At 35.9% G+C, this 23,375-nt stretch overlaps 1 protein-coding gene across 1 annotated transcript in view; it reads right to left on the bottom strand.

The window, feature by feature from the left end:
- STARD13 (StAR related lipid transfer domain containing 13) overlaps positions 1–23,375 on the bottom strand; it is a 708,719-nt gene that overhangs the window by 556,775 nt on the left and 128,569 nt on the right. Inside the window, exon 2 of the mRNA XM_027877625.1 lies at positions 3,354–4,222. Within this exon, the coding sequence (XP_027733426.1) occupies positions 3,354–4,094 (741 nt within the window). The 5' untranslated portion in view covers positions 4,095–4,222. The remainder of the gene's footprint in view (positions 1–3,353; positions 4,223–23,375) is intronic.

Raw genomic sequence — 23,375 nt, 5'->3', positions numbered from 1 at the left:
TCTCATTGTAAGTCTTCTAGAACCTAAAGTCTGTCTTTGAATAGAAGGGATGTATGACACCTTGACCACAGGCACAAGTTAGTTTTCCCTGTGAGGGGTATTGAGGGGTAGTGTGGGGTAGTGAATAGCATAAGGGTCTTAAAGTTGGCTCAAATCCAGCCTCAGACACTTATTAGTCATGAGAACCTAAACAAGCTACTTAACAGCTGTAAAATGGGGTATACTACTTCACAGGGTTTTTGTGAGAATGTATGAAAAACCCTAATGTCCCACATAAATGTGGATTCTCCTTTTTCATAAACCCCCATATTTCTAACTCTACTGGAGATCTTTTTTTGGATGTCTTGCTATCACCTTAAACTTGACATATCCAGCATTGAACCCATCCTCTTCTCTCCCAAAGCAGTTCCCATTCCCAATTGCTGTGCCCCATTCTGTAGAACCATTTGTCCAGTCTCTAGAATTGAAATCTTGGAATTATCTTTGAGTCTTCACTTTCCTTCATGTCACATACAAGATTTACTCCCAAGTTCTAATCTTTCTTTTTTTTTAAACCATTTCTTAAAAATAAAATAAAATTGCCTCTTGAATTTACTCTTTCTTTTCCATTCTTCTTGACAACATTCTCCTTTCATTGGTCCTCATCTCCTTATACCTAGATTACTATAATAGCCTCCTACATGATCTATCTGACTCTACTCCCTCCTATCCATTCTACATTCCACTGCCCCCTCAATCTTTTTAGAGGCTCAGAAAACATGATGTTGAATTAAATAAAACACATATTGAATAAAGATTATTTTCTTGTCAAAGATTTCACTTCCTGCCACATCAAGTCCAAACTACTCTCCTCTTTTTCTAGATCACACCCCAAATTTGGCCATACATTATTGATCCAAATTTACCTTCCATTATTCCTCCCAAAACCCCTTCCTTTCTAGTCAAATCACCTGTCTCACTGATACCCACACATGCTGTGTTCATGCCTTGGTTTATAGTATTCTCTTCAGTCTGGATGCCTCCCCACCTACCCAAATGAATGAATGACTGAACAAGCATTTATTAAGTGTCTGTTATGTGCCAGATATTATACTGGGCATACAAAATAAAGGTGAGACAGCCCCTATCCATAAGGAGCTTATTGTTCTAATAGGAGGAGACAACAAGTGGGACTTTGGAAGTGGGAAATCAGCAGTCATGATTGCAGCTAAAGGACCAAAGATTGTCATTGTCATACCTTTTCCAGTAGCAATAGCATTATTGATTTGATTATTACTAGAGCAAAAGGTAGAAATTTGGAGGGAGAAGGAAGCTATGTGCATGAAGCAGCATTATGGCAAAATGTCCAGGGTCTATGTGAAGCATAGTTGAGAGCTGGCTAGATAATAATAGTAATATTCATGTTAAAGACCTCTGTAACATCCTAACCACACAATTCTTCAACCTCCTCAAACTCCTATGACATTTTTCTTTACTTCAACCACAGACTGACATACTACTACCTTTAGCCTCACTATGTATATAACTTCAATAAATATTTATTAAGTAACTTCAATGTGTATGGCACTGGGCTCAGTGCAGCACATACAAAGATTAAAAATGACATGGCCTTTCCACTCAGGAAGCTTATAACACTAGTAGGGATATGACACATACAGAGATAGGTATAACACAAAGTAAAGTATATGAAGATAAGGAAAGATGTATGTAAAATACTTTAGGAAAATCTAAGGAGACAGCACTTTCATCTGGGGAAATCATGGAAGGCTTCATAGAAGTAGGATGGGAATTGATTCTTGAAGACAAAGAAAGATTTTGCCAGGAGAAAATGAAAGCAAAGTTCATTCCAACCCTATTGAGACAACCTGTAAACATACATGGAGTTATGAGATGGCATAAAAACTCTGGAGAATGGCTTGTAGTTCACTCTGATTGGAATGCAAAATTCATGAGGACAGCAATGTGAAATGAAGCTGGAAAAGTTTGTTGTCGTTCAGTTGTTTTTCAGTCATGTCTGATTCTTTGGTTGGGGATAATAAATGTAGTATGTCTTAAATGCCAGGAGGACGAATCTGTGTTTTATCCTGTAGGGCCTATGGTTTGGGAAACAGGAAATCACTGATGTTTTTGAAATAGCCTAATGATATAGTTAGACCTGTATATAAAGAACATTGCTTTGACAGTTGTGAGAAGAAAAGGGGAGAAACTGCAGGCTTGGAGACCAATTAGGCACAAAATTTTAATTGAAAAGTAATAAGAGGCTGACTCAGGATACTGACAATTGGTGTTAAGTGAACAAAAACAGAATTATGTGAAGGATGTTGTGATGATAAAATTGACAGAGAATTAACATTTGATTATTTTTAGCTGGGGAGGTTGAGGGGTCAGAGTTAAAGATGACTGAGATTTCTAACCTATGTGACTGGGAGGATGGAGGTGCCATCAATACACAAAGGAAAATTGTAAGGAAAGGAAGACTTAGAGGGAGATAATAAATTCAGATTGGGATGTTTTGAATTTGAAGGGCTTTTGAGGCATCTAGGTGGAAAAGTCCAAGAAGCAGTTGGAGATCTAAGACTAGAGCTCAAGGAAGAGACTCATGAAACTGCACTCCATCCAAGATCAATTAAACTCTTTGACCACCATTGTCAATCCTTCCACCTTCCTCTCTCTCACCATTCCCATTCATGCTTAGCCTCCTCTTCCCTGTCATCATGACGTCTGGTCCTTTGGCCTCTTTTTAATCTTCTAGTCCATCTCACATACTCTCTTTATTTCTATAGTCAACCTGGAGTCCGTCAACCACTACTTAAATGATTCTAGCTACCTTATCTCAGCTGAACCTTCCATTTTTCCTGGCCTGCTAATCATCAAGCTTTGGTGACCTCCGCCATTTTTTTGCCCTGTTCCTTCTTGAAGAATGCTGAGAATATCATGGAATCAAGATGATTTCATCCTCTATAAATTCATCAGGTATAACCTTGGCTATGGTTCTCTCCCTATGGTTCAACAATCCTTTGACTTCCAATTTAAGAAATATTTTAACTTGATTGAGTCATTATTTCATTTGCCTGTACATAGTAGGTACATAAATAAATTTTTGTTTAATTAAATGAATTATGTGTTCATTACCTGAAAGTTAATCATCCATTTTTATTCTTTATGCAATAGTAAAAGATTACCCAATAACTTGTTTTCATTCCCTACCTTGTGTTATAACATCAAGCTCAAATGCATCTGAACTTGGGTATAAAACAAACAAACAAACAAAAAAAACCAAGAGTGTATATGAGCTATTAGCTAAATAATTATGAGAATCATTGCTATTATGATGAGACATTAATTCAACTTACCACCTTGCTGATTGAGTTTTCTTTGTTCTCCTTCTTGTTTGGTACTATTCCCAAATGTTCACAGGAACTACCCTCATTAAAGGCATGTTTCTCTTCCATAAATCCAAGTGCCTTTTGTTTGTCATGGGGGATTTCTTTTGTCTGAATGTCTTTAAAAAATGTCTCGAAGAGTGGCAGCTGTGGGAAAGCTTCATCACCCCCCTCCTCTACTTCCTCCACAGATTCATATGAAGAAGTTTCTGTATCAATGATTCCGCAGATGTGGAGGTCACTGTCAATGGCAGGGGTTAAACATTCATTGTTGGAAAAAGTGATTGTGCTGGGTTTTTGTTTAATGACATACATTTCAGGAATGATTTCTGGTTTACCATCAGATCTTTCATTTGGAAGATATAATGAGGGACATATCTTGAGAGGGAAAACATAATCTTCAGCTTTAGTTGAAGTAGGATATAGTGAATCCCTAAAGAAATTTTGATTTTTAGGCTCATTAGTAATACTCAGGTAGCCAGGCACTTGAACGTATGATGAAGATGGTTCATTTTGCTTTGGTGTCTGTGGAACAGAGCAAAGGTCCTTTGGGTGAGATTTAGATCCCCAGGAAATGATAGATACCCCAAGGTGACTATCTGATCCTCCATTCTCTGCATCTTTTGATGGCCCTGGATTCTTGACAAGCACAGAAAAAGAGGGTACCTGCTTCTCTTCATCAAACTTAGTTTCCATTCCAATTAATTTCATCCATTAGATTGTGGCACCTTGAACAGTCTTTATTCTTGGTTGGCTTGGTAATTGTAGTTATCCATATTATGACCTATCACCATTACCAAATTCTGGATCTCCTTTCACAATAAAAAAACATTCTTTCTCTGAAATTAAAAAAAAAAACCACACACATTTAGTTTATCTTAAGGTTATTATAGTTTTGAAAGTAACATTGTTAATATTTATAATTCAAAATTAATTGTAATAAAGATTAGAATTAGTTACAATGCCTAGATCTTCTGTATAATTTGAAGCAAGTAAAAAACTACTAATTATATGATTCAAGAATTGGATTCTAGCTTTGTAATGTGGACATGAACCTTCTAACTTTGTCCTTTTTCTACAAGGCTATGAACTTGACTTCATTTCTTACCAATAGTTTTTCTGCATCCAAAATCACCAAGAAGAACAACAAACCCTAATCTCAGTTCTCTTATCAAAATTCCATTCAATAAGTATTTACTAAACAGACTGTTGTGTGTCAGCTTTGTACCTTATATAGACATGGACTACACAGCCAAGAAATGAGATGTGTCCTGACCTGTACCTTGGCTACAGTGGAGAGCAGCTTGTTCCAGCAAAACTATGATGATTCTTCAATCCAAAAGTCAATCTGGAGCTATATTTTCTATGTGGGAAAACTATGATCACCCACAATTATACCTTTAACATTAACCTATATTGACAGTATGTTGTCTGCTGAGAACATAAAGAATGTTAGGACTTTTGGTGATATGGCTAACTGAGTGTTCGTGTTTAATCTCATCTCCCTTTATCATTTCAAAATAGCAAGAAATGTGCTAAATAAAGGGACAACATCAAAAAGAGGGGAAAGTTTAAAAAAAACTAATTAAAAGGAAAACCTTGCAGAAAAACCAGTAGATGCTTAAGAAATAAATGAGCACAAAAGAGACCCCAATATAATAATAGCTAGCCCTTATATAGCACATGAAGGTTTGCAAAGTGCTTTACAAGTATTATCTCATTTTATCCTCATGACAACCTGGAAGGTAGATATGATTATTATCCCCATTTTACAGTTGAGGAACTTGAGGTAGACAGGGGACAAATTAAGTGCCTAGGGTCACACAACTCATAAATGTCTGAGGCCAGATTTTAACTTGGGTCTTCTTGATTCCAGGCCCAGTGCTCTACCCACTGCATACCTAGCTACATTCTTTTTAATGAATAATTACTACAGGGAAAGGGAAAGCAAAGAGAAATATCTAGAGGAAAGGAATTATATAATAACAACTTGACCTCCAGAAATGTGAATGAAACAACTATAAGAACCTCTAAAATGGATTAGACACTCCACCAGAGAAGTAAAGGAAGAAATAAAGCTTGAAATTTAGATGGAATTTAAAGCTCTTAAAGAGGAATTCAAAATGACTAATAAGAGTTGAAGGTTTGTTGCTGTTGAGTCATTTCAGTTGTGTCCTAATCTTCATGACCCTAGTTGGGATTTTCTTGGCAGAGATAGTAGAGTGGTTTGCCATTTCCTTCTCCAGCTCCTTTTACATATGAGGAAACTGAGGCAAACAGGATTGAGGGATTTAACCAGTGTCACATAGCTAGTGTCTGAGGCCAGATTTGAACTCATGAAGATGAGTTTTCCTGATTCCAAGCCCAATGCTCTATCCACTTGTACCATCTAGCTGCCCCTACTGAAGGTTTAGGACAGCAGAAAATCTATGAAGGATTTTTAAGCAGTGGATTGCTGAAAAAGAGAATGGCAGAGTCCAAACACAAAAACGCAGAGTTGAAACAATATATATATATATTATAATGAAATAAAAAGAGAGCTCAATTGGAAGAAAACTTGGAGTTTCTACAAACTAAAGTAGAGGACCTTAAAGGCAAAGCTCAGTCAGGCAATTTAAACATTACTAACCTCCTTGAAAAGTCTAATGAAACAAAAATCCTGAATACTATATTTTGGGAAATTTACAAGAAAATTTCCCAGATGCATTGGTGACAGATGACTAAGTATAGACTGGTAGAATCCATAAGACATTGTCAAGGAACATCATAGTTTAATTCACTCAGAAATACCACAGCGATGAATGGAAACTCAGAGACCAAATAGATCAGGAAAAAAAGGATCAAGAAGGTTAAGTTACTTGCCCAAGGTCACATAGGTAGTAAGCATCAGAAAAGGGATAGATTTTCCAAGTTCCAGAACTTCATAATTGAAGAAAAAAATTTGTAAGTAGCCAGGAGTAGATAATTCACATTAGTGAATAGCAATTTGAATCACAAAGGACTATTCGTGCACAATTAGAAATGAAAGACAAAGCTGGAATGGAATATCCTAAAAAGCAAAATAAATCATCTTGAACACCAACATGGCATAGCCTGAAAAGCTGAGCATGTTTTCCTCCATGAGAAACATAACATACTTTTAAAGCCTTCTTACTAAGAAAACCAAATATGTGTGGCTGCTTTGATGGGCAGACTCAGAGACATTACAAAGATAACCAAGTCAAAGTAACATGAAATTGGCATATGAGAAATTAATATTTACAGGCTACAAGGAAGGTACAAGGCTTTTATTTTGAACCATACTATTATCTGGGCTGGTCAGAAGGGAATTATGAAAAAGAGAATAACAGTAAAAGTAGAATGAAGGGATCTGCCTATGGGCTATATGGTGTGTATTAGAGAGAAGGAGAAAGGAGAGATAGGAAGAGTGGATTGTAGTTCTGATATATTTTTTAAAGAAAATATCCAGGGATCTGGGGTAGGCAGAGTGGAGAGTGGTATATCTAAATCAAGATGGAAACTGGGATGATATTCTTTCAAGCAGAGTAAGCTATAAGTATCTTATACTGCCTTTCCATTTAAAAAGTAATATAATGGGATTTTACTAGGGGAAAACAAACTTAGCAATTATAGCCTTTAATGTTAATGGGTTCAACTTGACTACAAAATGAGAGCAAATTGCAAAACAGACTAGGAAATAGAACTCAAAAATTTGTTGCATGTAAGCAGCATGCTTAAAAAAATTAAGAAATGGAAAACAAACTGAGGGGCTGAAATAAAATTTATCATACATCAGATGAATTTCAAAAAAAGCAAGAATTGCAATCATGATTTTGGATAAGACAACATTAAAGTATTTACAAATAGGGGCAGTGCATTTTAAATAAAGGCCATATAGAGAATAAAATAATATCATTATCAAATCTTTACACACCAAATATTATAGCATCTAAATATTCATGGGAAAAGTTAAATGAAATGCAAAAAGATAATAAAATAATAAGTGTTGCTTTATTTCTCCAGAACTTAAATTTAGCAGAAGAAAAACTAGGTGTGGTGTTTTATTGAAATTTTCCAATGGAAATCTTAAAGAGTACACTTTTATCATACAATACCTATACAAATATTGATTATGTTCTGGAGCAAAAATAAATAAATAAATGAAGGAAGGTGGAATTTTAAGACCACACTTATTTTTTGTTTTGTCCCACAGATCTGTGATTTCTGTTCATCTTCTTAGCTAGTTATTAATTTTCTATATACCACTTTCTCTATACTTTTATCTGGAAGAACAGAAAAACAAATACCAACTGTTCCCTTAAGTCCTTCAGTTTCTTGCTTCATAATCTCTAGAGATTCTTTATAGTTTTTTTTTTTCTTGGTAGTATTTTTGTTCCTAGATGAATCATCCAACTGAAGTTTCAGAAGCTTGACAGGCATCAGGATATTTCCTTCTCAATCTTAATACATACCTCAGGAAGATAGCACATCCTCCAATTTTATATATTAAATCAAAATATGTCAGACTCTGTACCTCTCATCAAATAGTCATAGCACCAGGATACATCTCTTTACTTGGTGCCATTACACCTTATCTTTCAGTCCTTGGCACATAGTAAAGTACTGAATAGATGTTGTTAATAGTTGTTGACTTGACTTATTCAATATTATATGCCAGATACTGTTCTAGATGCTGGGGAGAGGAAAGCAAAAAATAAATAGTCTTTGCCTTCAAGGAGTTTCCATTCTATGGTGGTTGGTGAGAAGAGACAACACATACACAGATAAATGAAAAGCATTTTCCAAAAGGTGAGTGAACACTAATAACCTAGGGCAGCAGGAAGGGCCTCTTGTAGGAGATAGTGCTTGAGATGAGATTAAAAGGGAGCTAGGGACTCCAAGAGACAAAGGTAAGGAAGTTTTTCCCTTTTTTGCTCTTCATTCATTCATTCAACAATCATTTATTAATTATCAATATTTATTGGTACCATGTTATGTGCTAGGGATTCAGAGACAAAAAATGAAATAATCTCTGCATGAACACATATTAGCAAATACAAAATATAAATACAGAGTAAATACAAGTAATTTCAGAGGGCACTAGCAACTGGGGGATCAGGAAAGACCTCATTTGGGAAGTGGTACTTTAATAGAACTTTGCAGGAAGCTAGGGATTCTAAAATATGGGGGTGAGGAGGGATTTCTTTCCAGGTCCATAAAAAGCCTATACAAAGGCACACAATTGGGAAATGGAATGTCATATGCAAGGAACAACAAATAGGATAATTTTTTCCTCCTTTTCAAGGTCTTGATCCTCATAAATCTGATTTAGTGTTTTGTTTTTTAGTTGTTTTTTTTTTCTTATTTTCTTTCAAGGTCTTTTCTTTTATCCTCCAGGGTACGCTGCATCATCCTTGGTATGCTGGAGAATAGAAAGGTGTTCCTTCACCCTATATATTGTCTCTTCCAGCAAGAAAAACAAGTTATACTTAGTGTACACATGCCTGGTTGAGTAGGCACTCAAATGTGGTCCAGTCTCTGTTCATTAGAGCAGTTCCTCCATCCTCCACACTTGCTGAAAGGGAAGTCCTCTGTTGTTGGTGTCTGTCCCCAGTTACCCCTGCTGCCAACGGCAGCAGCAGACTACTTGTTTGCTCAGCCTCTCCATGTCCTTGTGGGCCTGACTGTTCTGCCTTCTGTGTCTGTTAAGACCCTTATTTAGTACCCTGCTGTGCAGTAACAAAGGCTGCCGAGTTTTAAATGAATCAAAGATTAAAAACAAACCTACTGAATTGTACAGCAGGGCACAAGTAATAAACTTATAATTATTCAGTCCATCACAAGCCCTCTTTCTTCTGTCTAGAAAGTAACCACAATCTTAAATTTGTAAATGGACTCCTGCTTGGTCAAATATTCCCAGGCATTTTCATTTGATACTGCTTTTATTATTTTTAACAAAAGCTTACCCTTAAAAAATAGGTCAGGCTTATAAAATATTTTGCAAGGTTCAGTCTTTTAATAAGCCAAGCAATAGGAGAAAATATTCATTTTCTATTGGATAGTCTAACTTGATAATAAGATTTAAAGGCATAGGCACGATGGTCTCTCTCCTCAAATCATAATGCTCCCTTCCTAATCAGGGGTAAAGATCTAGTTATAGGACACTGGAAAATGACAGTCTTACCCTCAGAATTGCAGAGAAGCCTGTATTTTACATTCACTGGAAGAAGGAAAAAAATAAACCGAGGTCCTGAGCTGCAAACATTTAGAAATGTTTAACATAGCCATAATTTATATTTTGGAAAAAAAAAAAGGATGTTAATATGTATTCTCATCCAAGCTGCTACATACCATTGGAAAATGTGTGCTCTACATATCTATCTGCATTGGATTGAAATTTTAGACAATAGGTTATTAGGTAAATACAAAATCATATTGCACAAATTATGCCTTTAATAGACCCTAAAAGCACTTAGTGCTGCTACATTCTACTAGGTAAATAACAATGTATTACTAGAGTTAGTACACATTTCAGATGATGAATTTTTAATGGCCTTTTGAAAAATTTCTGTGCATTTTCCTGAGGATCCCCACCCCCTACTTCTCTAATGGGAAGACAACGAAAGAAATGGATGTATGAAATTCCTGTTTCAATTAGCAATTATGGGCCACCGTCAAATCACAGTACTAAATGAAAATTAAAGCTTTGTTCTTAATCCATTTTATGCTCAATGTGTTTGGAATGCTACACACAGTTGAAACAGAAAGCCTGAGACAGAGGCTGAGACTACAATGATTACTTAAGACTTTCCCAGCAGCCACAGCATTCAGTACAACTTATAAAAATATGCCTTTGGGTAGTTTGCATGCCAGAAAGGTAAATCAACAAATATAACTAAATTCTAAGATTGTTTTTGTGCCAGTATGAAATTGACCATGGGAGTCAAATATTTAGGTGACCCTCCTAACAGGAATAAATAATGTAATGTACTTTAACCAATGGCCCAGTTATCTAAAATTCTGAAGGACAAATAGCTACATGAGCTTGGTGGCCACAGGAGGTCTTGAGCCAAAAGGAATTAAGGGGAATCCTGGGGAGTAGGAGTGCTAGACAATCCGTAACAGGGCTTAAAAAGTTGCATGTGCCCGTAGGCCTATGTGAGTTTGGACAACTGAAATTTTCCACTTCAAGTTTAATGCTCCATTGTTTACCTAGTTAACAGATCCTTGATTTATTAATCTTGGCCCTTATCTTCCACTAGCCTCCCTGAATTTTGTTGTGTTTTTATTTCTGACCCCTGTTTGGATAACATTACTGCCTTTGACCCATTCATCTTTCTGACTGGCAACCCCAATCTCTGATCTTGGCTTCTACTCCCGACAGATCCACTGTCTGGCTGTTTTAGTTCCAAAATCTATATCTATAATCACTGAGCTTGGCCTTCTTATACCTATAATTCTGTCACTATTCTTGTCACATAGCCTCAACTGGAATGTCTTGGTTGAAACCTCTCCTTTACTCCCCAGTGACAGAAGGCTTTGGTGAGCTCATGAAACTGAGTAGCAATGGCCCTGCACTAGGCCCTGAAGAGGAAAAGTAGAACAGTGCCCACAGCTTAGCATTTAAATGTTCTCTAATTACTTCGTGTTTATTAGCATTACCTCCCTAAGTAGATTACAAAGTTCTTGAGGCAGGTCTATGTTTATAATAATGGGATTATTATTATTATTATTATTATTATTATTGAGGCAGGTCCATGTTTATAAGAACATTTAATGATTTAAGAGAGCTTATATTGATATACATAGTTCTTTATAATTGCTGTGTGTTTTCACATACATTACACAATTTGATCCTCACAACTCTATTAAGTAGACATAAGCATTATCATATTTATTTTACAAATGAGGAACTGAGGCTCAGAAAGTTTCAATGACTTGCTTGTAATTAAGCAACTGATTAGTGGAAGTGCCAAAACTTAAACCCAGATCTTCTTACTCCAAATCTCATATATTTTCACCAAAGACTAAAAAGTGATAAAACAGAAATTTAGCTAAAAGAGAAGAAACTGAAAAAGGAGTCAAGTGACCTTGATCACTGGGTGCCTATAGGATGAAAATACTTTCTCTACTGCAAGTTATGGAATTTGGGTTCATAACTTTGTGTTCAAGCTAGGGAAGCCTTTCATTTTTGGTCATACATTACTCAAAACAGTTTTGAACACCACTTTTGGAACTTCCTTCACAACCATATTCTCATTGGATTCTATATATGGAGCTGAAAGGGACCTTAGAGGCCTTTGAGGCAATTTCTTCACTTTACAGATGAACTGGGACCCAGAGAATTAAGCACCTTGCCCAAGGTCACCCAGATCACAAGTAGGCAGGGATCAGATTTGAAGCCAGGTACTCTGACTTTAAATCCAGTATAGGTCTGTAGCACATACTTTCTGGAGTGACTAATCTTTGTTCTTTTGAACTAGGACTTGAATTTAAAAACAAAACAACACAACAAAATTTTGATGAATAAGTAGGTAGACAAGACAGTAAAGCTATTTTTGGTTCAAAATTATTTCATAGAAATGAAAAACAACATAGAGCAAGGAACATGAATCAATAATTTTAAAAAGAAGAAATTATAACTATCAACAACCATATGAAAGATGATGCCAAATTTATAAATAAGGGAAATGCAAATCATGGCAATTCTTAGATTTCAACTCATACCTTTTAAAGTGACAAAGTTGATGGATTGAAAACTGGAAGAGACCTTTGTGACTACTGATGTTAAAAGACAGAAATAGTGTTATAGGGGATGTGGGAATATAGACACATTAATGTAGTGCTGATGAAGCTGTTAATTGATCTGGAAAAGTCTGGGATTATGCATGAAAGTCTACTTAACTATATACCATTTGATGCTCTCACTATTAGATATATATCCCAAGTCAAAAGCAAATATAAACATACTTTTTTATATGACACATAAAAAAATCACTCAACACAGCTCTTCTTGTATAGCAAAAAGAAGGAAATAAAATGGATGCCCATCAGTTGGGAAATGGTTAACAAATTATGACATATGAATACAATATAATAACATTGTGATTTAAGATAAGAACAAATATGATGAATTTAGAGCAACATGGGAATGCTTGTATGATGTGATGCAGAACAAATTAAGCAAATCCAGGAAAACAATAAACACAATGCCTATAATAATAATAATAATACTAAAAAGTAACTGAATGCTGATTCATGATAATGACTAACTAATCTTTGTTCCAGAGAACAGATGATGAAATGTCTCCCTCTTCAGTAAAGAGATGGGACACTACAGGTGTGGAATGTGGCATATGCTGTCAGATTAGTGGAGATTGTGCTTGTTGGTTTTGCTGAACTACTTTTCTTTGCTACAAGGAATGGTTCAATAATGGGATGATAACATTGATAAATGACTGATACAAAAACATAAGTCATAAAAAAAAAACTTTTAGCAAAAAGAAAGTATGCTATGAAGCACTGGCACAGTAAACAATACCCTTCCTGGGCCACAGTTTACTGCCTTTGTGTTGTATAGATCTTTTCCAATGCTTCAGTCATTCTGTATATTAAGATTAATGTTTTGGTTTTGTGGGGTGAATTCTATATGAACAATACCATTGATATCAAAGAAGCATCAACAGTATTGTCCCATGTCATATTTCTTACCTTTCTGATGGGTGGGAGAGGTGGTTGAGGGAGGCAGAGAATTTGGAACTGAAAATAAAAATTAAAAAAAAAATCTAGTATTGCTACATATTTTTCACATATATACTTTTTGGGGCACAGGGACCTTGAATGTTCCTTCTTCAGATGTTGATGATTGTTTTAGGGTCATGCTGGAAGCACCATATTTTATAACTCATTATTATTCACTTCAAAAACACATTTTTTTCCAGTTTCCTTTGAAAGATTAGTATAAATATAAAGTTCAGCATTCTGTTCATCAAAAAAAATTAGGGCTTTATTCCTAAAATTAATCATCTATTTGAGCAAATCGTAACTGTTATATTTTCAACTTGTCATACTCCCTTTGGGTGACTGGGTAATTACTTCAGTTACTGTATCAGTCACATCTTTTATAACTTCCTTAGACCTCTTGGCATTATGAGATTTTTTTCCCCCATTTGTAAAATGGATGTTAGATTAGATTGATCTATTTATAAGGTCCCTTTCCATCTCTATTCTTTGAATCTTTTCTTGCTCTTGATATTTTTCATTCTTATAGCTTCTTTAACTATATCAAACATCTCACTGGTGTTTCTTTGCTTTTCTATAAAATTTGATGTCAGATCTTTGCTTTAAATAACTAATAAGCACTCATTTTCCCACCTGCATGAAACTAAAAGCATTTACCACAACTGCCATCTCTGGTTGACATATTCTTGGTACTTTCACTTCTCTGCTTCCATAGGCAAATTTGTTTTCATTCCTTCCTAGGCCCAGCTGATGTGTACCTTCACAGGGGCCTAACAGAACACCAGATATGTAGGAAGCATTCAGGAAATACTTGCTAATTGATATATACATATTTGTATGTGTGTATGTATACACACACATACATACATATGTATGTATGACACACACATATGTATGTATATTATATTAAATCATATTTATAAATACATATTTTGAGCTAAGTAATATCATCCGGTTTAGAAGTTCTTGCCTTGTGAAGACATGGCCTATGGAGCTATTTTGCTCTAATAACTATACTGAAGTCAGTTTCAGAGATACTAAAAATTTAAGTATTTGAATTTACCTGAAATAACCACTTAAGGCCAAGGATTTGCTTTATACATACATATATGTATATGTATAAATATATGCACATGTATAGGTACAGAGTACATTTTATACAATATTATGTATATAAACATACACCATACACACACATATATTTTGCTTCAATTTTAGACTTTACATTGCTATTCAGTGTATACCTGTCTTTATCCCGCATTCTATTCTTGGCTTTGTAGCTAGACATGAGGGCCATGGAAAATTACGCATCTTAACAGAATCTGGTTGCTGGAAAATAGGAGAAAGGTCTCCTGCCTTGAATAATACAACAGGAGGCATTGTGATACAGTGGAAAAGATGGTGAACTTGGAGTCAATGTGCTTTTGAATCCTGGTTCTGACATTTACTGTCTGTTATATTTTTAATGAACCAAAGCTTCTCCTTAAAACAATGGTCCATCTTTTAAACACCAGTATTCATCTAATGATATTATATGCTTGTGTTTCATGGGATACCACAGTCTCTAAAGAAGTAAAGTTGAGGGTGACCCAAAGGGCAATGGTTCTGTTATGAACCATGGGCAATGACTATCTTACAGAACACTATTAATAAAGTTTTACATAGAAGAAAGAGCATAAAGGATAACCTCAGGGAGGTAGATGCCTGAAAGAAGATGGGTCAGTCATGCAGCAAGAGCAAGGGATGCTTGATAAATGGCCAGTGTTCTCCACTGATATTCGCGCAATGTCAAGAAATCTGGAAGAATGCCCCTTGCATCTTGCATGGAGGCATTAGGAGAAAATACAGACAAGAGTTTCATGGGATGAAAAGGCATGGACAGATCGCAATCTGTGCCAATGGAGAGAATATCCACATTGATAATTTCAGAATCATTAAAGTGCTGAAGTAAATAATAGTAGTTTTAATTTTCCTCAAGGTTTTCAAAATATAATGTGATATAGAATCAAAATATTTATGGACTGTTAAAGATGAAAAGGCCTTAGATGTCATCTAGTTTAACCTTCCCATTTTTGGAGATAAAAAAATGACAGAGAAATTGTGACTTGCCCAAAATAATGAGAAACAAAAAAATCACATTTTTCTCAATAACAAGCATATACCATGTATTGTTAAACATCCATTTTTTGGACTTCAGTTGACATTATTTCAGCAAGTAGTGAAATATTTAATTAATCCTTTATTATTTGTACTATTAATTATTTATTATTTTCAGTTTTTATGTCTGAATAACTATTTCACCCAAAGAATAACAACCCTTTTCTCACAATATTCCAGACCATGGAATTATGCCAAAAGAGCTGTTAAACTGACTTTCCCCTTTGATCCAGCAATACTACTACTAGGTCTATTTCTATATTAAATGATTAGGGAAAAAGGAAAAGAATCTAGATATTCTAAAATATTTATAGCAGCTCTTTGTGGCGGCAAAGAACTGGAAATCGTGGGGATGCCCATCAATTGGTGAATGGCTGAACAAGTTGTGGTATATGATTGTGATTGAATACTACTGTGCTATAAGAAATGATGACTCATTATATTTCATTACATGAAATAATGAAGAGTGAAATGAGCAGAACCAAGAGAATGTTGTATACAGTAGTAGCAATATTGTTTTAAGAACAATATTGAGTGAATAAGTCATTTTGACTATTAAAAATACCCAAATTAACTACAAAGAACTTATGAAGGAAGAAGATATCTGCATCCAGAGGAAGAACTGATTAATAGAAATATGTATAGAATGGTGTGTGTGTGCTTATTTTATTTATTAACTATAGAACAAAATGAATAAAATTAAAAAATAATATCCCAGATCATTATTCACAAAAAGATTTAGAAAAAAATATATCAAACCTGTATATTTTTAAAGAGTTAATTCTGTTCTGGAATGCCTTTCATGACCAGAAGGCAGAGTATATGTTATGTAGCTTAAAAACATGTATAGTCTGGGGGCAGCTAGGTGGCACAGTGGATAGAGCACAGGCCCTGAATTCAGGAGTACCTGAGTTCAGATCTGGCCTCAGACCAAACATTTGACACTTACTAGCTGTGTGACCCTGGGCAAGTCACTTAACCCTACTGATTAGCCAAAAAAACCTAAACAAAACAAAAAAAAAATGTATAGTCCAGAATTATACATTTGTGAAATAAGCAATAAAGTCCAAATGCTTAAAGGAAGTAGAACCTAAGCAGGAAACAACCCCCTGGCTGTGAATTATTAGCCATAGTGTCAGTTCCCTAACTGTGGACTCTAGTTTAAACCATTTGCCTTCTGTGGTTTTCTCAGATACAAATAACAATGTTTTTTTGCACCTACTTCCACAGCAATTTTACAGATTGTGAGATGTTTTTGAAGATCCTTAGAAGAAAATAAACACATTCTTCTTCCCCTTACAAAAAATATGGAGATGTGCCTTATTAAGTTCACCAAAGGAATGACTAGGAATCTCATTTCAGGCTGGATACTTATCCAAGTAGAGAATCTATTTTGTGAATACATTTGTTTAAATTGTGCCACTTGTTTCTCCAGAAATCCTTAAATGAAAATGTTTTTTCTGAAGATGTTCACACTTTATACTAGGTTGAAGGATATTTGGTTTGACTAGAGACAGCTCAGTTATTTTTTTCTCTCCTGACCTATATCTAGTGGATAGTCATTCTGAGAAAGTCCCAGGGAGCAAAGGCTTTTTACCCTAGGAACCCTGTAGATAATCTTGAAGGTCTATCTATTACCATATTTAAAATAAACTGATGATATGGTGGTTTACTAAGGGATTCCCAGTTCTTAGAAGTTTGTCAAAAACTTATCAATTCAGACCTCTTTTTCAGGAGCTCATATTTCATCAGGGAAATAAAGATTCAAAGAACATCTGACTTAAGGCAGTTAGTTACTCTCTGGGCAGGCATTTTCCATTGTCTAGATCTTCCTGCCATTATAGCCCTGGAGTCTAGTCAGGTATCCAGTACGTGCCCAAGAAGAGTAGATTTCATTTATCTTCTTGTACCTTCCTCTCTTGTCCCCTGGCCCCAACTTCTTTCCCCATAGCAGCTGCTGGAAAAATGAAGCTACCTAATGTACATATAGAAGGGCATGACGGTAATGATCTGTCTCACAGGGTCTACCTAAAAAACCTGGAACAAGTTCAAAGCATTCTAAAATAAAGGGACAATGTGATGACCATTATTATACCCAAGACAAGACAGTTTTGTATAATACACCAATCTCTCAAAAGAAAAGTGATTTTTTTAAAAAATCAGTAGTAAACGAAAAAGGAAAAACCCATAGATAATCTCAGGTGGGGGACTTTGGTCTCATTCTCTCCAGAGAAACTTTGGCCCTAGGTAGACTATTTATAATCATTATCAGACTGAAGATATTTCCAAACCAGGCCAAGGATCAGGAGGATTGTAAAAATGGAGGACAAAGAGGTAGGTGGTAAATAATTGAAGGACTATTTTCATGCTACTTCGACTTCTTTAATAAGTTAAAATTATGGGCTGGCCTAAAACCACATTTGCTGTGTTTTTAAAGTAGTTTGACCATGTCTTGACCTAACCCTTTGCTTCCATAAAGCAAGCAGAAATTTGGCTGATAAGAAACAAGATGCTGCTAAGGGTGGAAGATCATGCTTTTCTTCCCAAACATAATTCATTTTAAGCTTGGTATAAATACCTCATAAAACTTCATTTTCTCTCTATATATGTTGATATATGTATACTGAGATTGTCTACTCATTTTCTTTATATGCAGAAACTAAATTCTAAAAGTATTTTTATTACTCACAGGATCATATAGTCCAACCTTGAGAAAGCTATCAAAATATCCAGGAAATCAAAACACTAAATTGTGATACATAATGGACTATTACCGTAAATCTTTCTACATTATTATTCATGTGTCCAGATTCCTTTTACTCATATATAAAAGGATACTGGCCCCCAATATCTGACTAGTTGCTTTGAATCGTATTTTATTTAAGTGAGAAATTATTTGAAAATATACATCTTTAACTGCAAATTATCTTGGCAATTGATTTTTCTTTTGATAATAACAACTGTCAGGGTGATTATTTACACAATTCCATCAAAATATATTTGCAGTGATTTAACCTTTTGCTGTTTTACATGTATGCAATACATGGCTTATACTTAATGCATGGTAACATTAGAGTTTTATAGAACTGTTCTGCTTCTGATAGGGGCAGCTAGGTGGCACAGTGGATAGAGTACTGGGCCTGGAGTTAGGAAGACTCATCTTCCTGAGTTCAAATCTAACCTCAGACTTACTGACTATGTGACCCTCGGCAAGTCACTTAACCCTGTTTGCCTCTATAAATTGAGCTGGAGAAGGAAATGACAAACTACTCCAGTATCTCTGCCAAGAAAACTCCAACTGGGGTCATGAAGAGTTGAATACAATTGAAAAACAACTGAACAACAACAACAACTGACTTCTCATGGCATTTTTGCTTAATACTTTCTTCACTATTAATCAATAACAACTGAAACAAACAGCTTAAAACAGTAAAAGGAATGATAATCTAGAATGAAATAGCCTAAACAGCATGAAAATACTGCTCCTTAACTCTGTCTTTTCCTACTCCAACCTAGCCCGTTTAAAGGTACTTTGTTCTAGGACTCTTATTGCCTGGGACACTATAAATGTTTCTATGGCAGTAGAAGTCATTGCCCTTTAAGTTATAAGTAGTCTGATTGTTGCAAAGGGCAGAAAATGAACTTTTACATAAAGAAAAAGAAATACATTAACTAGTGAGGGATGAAAAGTAATGAGCCTTTCATAGGCAAACAGTGTAGTGGTTGAAAGGCACAAGAAAGGAACTTTTGTTTAATAAAAACTGCTAAAATATATGTGCAAAGAAATACTTTTCCCTCCCAGAAAAGCTGTGAACAGTGTGTTTGCCAGGAGAATAAAAAGAAATGTAACCTAAATAGAAAAAAAAGGGTTAAATCATCATGTAAAGGATATAAGGTGATGCCCCTTTTGTATCTAACCAATTTATTGGTTGTCAGGGGGCAGGAAAAGAACTTTCTTAAAAAAGAAAACTTAAAATGTAAATGTGAAGAAACGAAGTTTTCAGAGACAAACTGGGAAGAAGACTGTTTTGAGGAGCGTGGAATAACTGAAGGATTGCTGGAGATTGTAGTCCCTGAATTCAATTGATTGTAACTTTTTAAGACTGAAGAGGTTAATATTCACAAAAATGATGAATCAGACAACTCTTTGGAGACTATGGGATGATTAAAAGGGACTGTTGATTTCATTAGGGAGAATTCATGAGTTTTTACCTCATAAGGGAAAGGCCAGTCACTGAGTACTAGGAGAGACTCCTCTGTTGGAGCTGTGTGAAGAAACCAGCATCAGGAACAGTCCAGCTCATCTGAAGAAAGATTCCAGCTAAAGCATTGCTCTTCAGTCATTCAGTCAGTCAAGAAACATTGCTTAAGTGTTTACTATGTTCCAGGCACAGTCCTGTTGTCTGTCCTTCATTCTCAAAGAGGACTAATGACATCAGGAGGGTGATATCTTGGCTTGCAAATGAATTGGATTTAAGTGAGGCAGAGCTGTGCAGAGTCATCAGCCTCACTCTGTCCTCCAGGGTCATCTGAGTCCAGGCTCAAGATATAGATCAGAAAATTGGAGGTGGCCCCGGATGCAGTAGGAGACTTTGGCCTTTTTAAACTAAGATCTTTCCCAGGTCTCAGTTTGTCTGAGGCAACACCCATTCAGTGATTAAGGTTAGGTAAGAAATGAGGTAAAAGATGGCCTCTTTTATCTAGTTAAAAATAAAAAATCAATCACTCTAGGAGGGGAGGATCCTCAGGGTTTCTTTCCAAAACAGAAACAATTGCTACTTACACTCACTCTGAGCCATCAAAGCCCAAATAATGACTAATTGAAGATTGGTCTGGGACCTGTTGTTGGCCAGAGCCAGTGAGAGTCAGAGTGACTTGAGTTTAAGGCAAGGTCAAGTAGATTTGATTCCCAATGAGTTTTATCAAAGCCTGGTTTTCTAATGCTGTATTTCAAGAAGTCATAAATGAAACTACATGGAACCAAATTGTCCTAGTTTTTTTTTTTTTTTAATGGAAGAATAAATAAGCAGAGAAAAGAAAAAAAGATATCTCGCTTGTAAATTTCAAGATATCTTGCGAGGTTTCAGTGATGAAATTTTATATTCCTTTGGGCAGAGCACCCATAGATAAGGGTATGATTCCTTATGTGGACAAAGGAAGCAGGGGGAGGGAGGGAGGGAAAAGAAGGAAGGAAGCTAAGGTTTTTCCCAGGTCTCACTTTGTCTGAGGCAACACTCATTCAGCGATTAAGGTCAGGTAAGAAATGAGGCAAAAATGACCTTAGCAAAGGCATGATGCTAAGACTACAAAAAAAGACAAAAAACAGCCTTTGCCTTTGAAGCCTTTCAGAAATAGCTGTTGCTCTCTGCTGACACCTCTGGTATGAAAGGGAAAAGCAGAGAGGGAAAGGCCAGTTTTGGAGCTACTTTACCCTATAAGAAGGGATGTTGAAATCTAATCACAGACAGTTCCCACTTTATGTAAGGGGATTGCTCTGCAGACCTCTAAAGCAGTTTTTATGTAATGCTAATTTGCTTCTATCCACCCACTTCACTTAGCCTATATAACAAAGGCATACATAAAGTAATACCTTTATATGAGTCATAAAATGCACTAAAATGCAGACTATTCAATTCTGTGCCATAATAATAAACAGAACAATGAAATAAAAGTAAAGTTAATGATAAAGTATGCACAGTACTGTACAGTAAAGTTAGCATAGGTATACAAATGTTGCCCCTTTCCCACCCATTGTGTCTTTCAGTCTTTTCAATCGTGTCCAGCTCTCTGTGACCTCATTTGGGGTTTTCTTGGTGGAGATACTGGAGTGATTTTGCCATTTCCTTCTCTAGCTCATTTTACAGATGAGAAAACTGAGGCAAACAGGGTTAAGTGACTTGCCCAGGAGTCTGAATTTGAACTCAGTTCTTCCTGATTGCATCCCCGGTGCTCTGTCCACTGCACTACTGCACAGCCTATTATGAAGCTATGAAGAGATGTTTGGACAGTGCCTATCTTTTTTTCCCTTATATATCTGGTGATAACAAGCAATATTATCCTCAATTAGTCTTTGAATTTTTAAAAATCTTGAAGTATTTGGATCCATCTTTTCTATACAAGAAAAAAATTCACTCAAATGATGAAATCCTTCTGCCACCTACTTTGTCATGAACCTTTTTGGTTTGACCTCAGGTTCCAAAGTCTCCCTTTCTTCTTCTGAAATCTTTGCAGCTTGAAGCTCGATCAGATCCTCATTTGACTGAGCTCTCGGAGACTCAATCAATTCCTTCACATCATTCTCATTCACTTCTAGCTCCAATTCTTGTGCTGATTTTACAGTCTTCTTATTCACATCTGTGAATGTTATATCCTTGTCAAATCCTTCAAAATCAGGAAAGAAATGCAGGCATACTTTTCCCTAAACTGTCTTCACACATGTTTCTGTTACATCTTCCCATGCCTTTCAGGATTTTTCATGTGAAGTCAAATTTGTGTAATGAAAATTTACATAAAGGAAGAGTTGTCTGCAGATGATTCAGAATCCTGGTGAGTGAAGAGCTGGCTGTGCTTTCCTGATTACACAGAGAGGGCCTGTCTGAGGAGCTCTGCAATACAGTGCTCTGGCTTAAAGGGACTTGGTAGCCAGGTCAATAGTATAATGATTTTTTTAGTATTCTTTAAAGAGTGATTATAAGTTAAAAGAACTGTCAATACTTCATTGCTGTAAGGATAGAATGAAGAGGGTTTGTCCAGCAGAAGAGCAGTGAAGATATGAAAGAGAACAGTTAGCAGAGAAGCAGCTTAGTGAGGTGTAGATGTTCCTGACTGTATTATTGCAGTCCAGAATTGTGAGGTATCCCAAGTACATGGGTTTTCCTTACTCATTTGTTCTAGCAGGCTTTGTAAATGTGCACCAGTTCTCCCCCATAGATACTGAATATTTTGGTGAATGTTTCTATATTGACTGTGATGCATTTATTATTTCTGGATTTGCTTTATAAGAAAACCTGTGACATTATTATTAATGTTTTCACATTATCATTAAGGAAATGGTTATGTTTAAGATCTAATGTGTCATCATTGTGAGGTTTTATGTTAATAAGAAATCCCACCAGAGGAGGCTTAACACCAGCACTAGTGAGTGAGGGTAGTGCAACCCACCACAACAGTGCTAACCTTAGGAGGTTGAAATAGTTTGATTGTAGCCTGCAGTCCTGGGGGTCCTTCTCTGGGAACTGAAACTTAGCAGTGTAAAAGAAGGCTGGGATGAGTAAGCCAGCTCAGAGAGTATGAGGTGTCCACCCTAGAGGCATACCACACAAGTGTTATAATAGGAAATCCAAACCAAATACACTTATGCTCTAAAATGAATGAAAATGCCAAGGTAAGCCTGGAGATTTGGAAAAATAGCTTTAGTTTTATGTTACTTTCACCTGATTGGTAGGGTAACCCTTTATTTTTACATTTAATTAATTTCCATAAGCAGAAGAACAGTTGGCAAATTAAATAAAAGATCCTCTGCATGTGTTTGACAGAACAAAAAATACAGTTAAGAGCTTTGTAATGAAAAGTACTTTAGTTTATAAGCAGTCCAAGAACCCTGTGTCCATAGAAACTTGTAAAAGACTCCCTGGGGGCTAGAACAACCTCCTAAAGGCAGATGCTGAGGGAAGAAGAGAGCAGTAGAAAGAAGGGAAAGAGAGAATATGTCTAGAAAATGGAATGTGGGAAGTCAGTAGGTAAGCAAACAGGACCTCTAAAAAAACTAAGTGCATCAGTCATTCTATGTAAAATTAGGGAGTTGTCCCAGAAGGGACAAAATCCCTTCCAGCTAGAAGTCTATAACCTTCAAAAAAGCAAGGACTCTCACTCACTTTATCCAATGTTCAGCAAAGGTTATCTATTGGCAGAGATGTGCAAACATTTATCAACCTTACAAGCAATCATTAAGCACTTATTTGCATATGTACAGTTAACAATGATGATGGAAATGTAGAACCACAGAAACTTAAGAGCTAGGAAGGACCCCAGGAATTCTACCCTTTCATTTATAACAAGAGGAAGCAAACCCATAAGGGTTAAAAGGCTTGCTCA

Source organism: Vombatus ursinus, unplaced genomic scaffold, assembly GCF_900497805.2.
Source record: "Vombatus ursinus unplaced genomic scaffold, bare-nosed wombat genome assembly UNPS02014813.1, whole genome shotgun sequence".
Lineage (NCBI taxonomy): Eukaryota > Metazoa > Chordata > Mammalia > Diprotodontia > Vombatidae > Vombatus > Vombatus ursinus.
The sequence above is the reverse complement of the archived record's forward strand: the minus strand, read 5'-3'. Positions and strand labels throughout refer to the sequence as shown.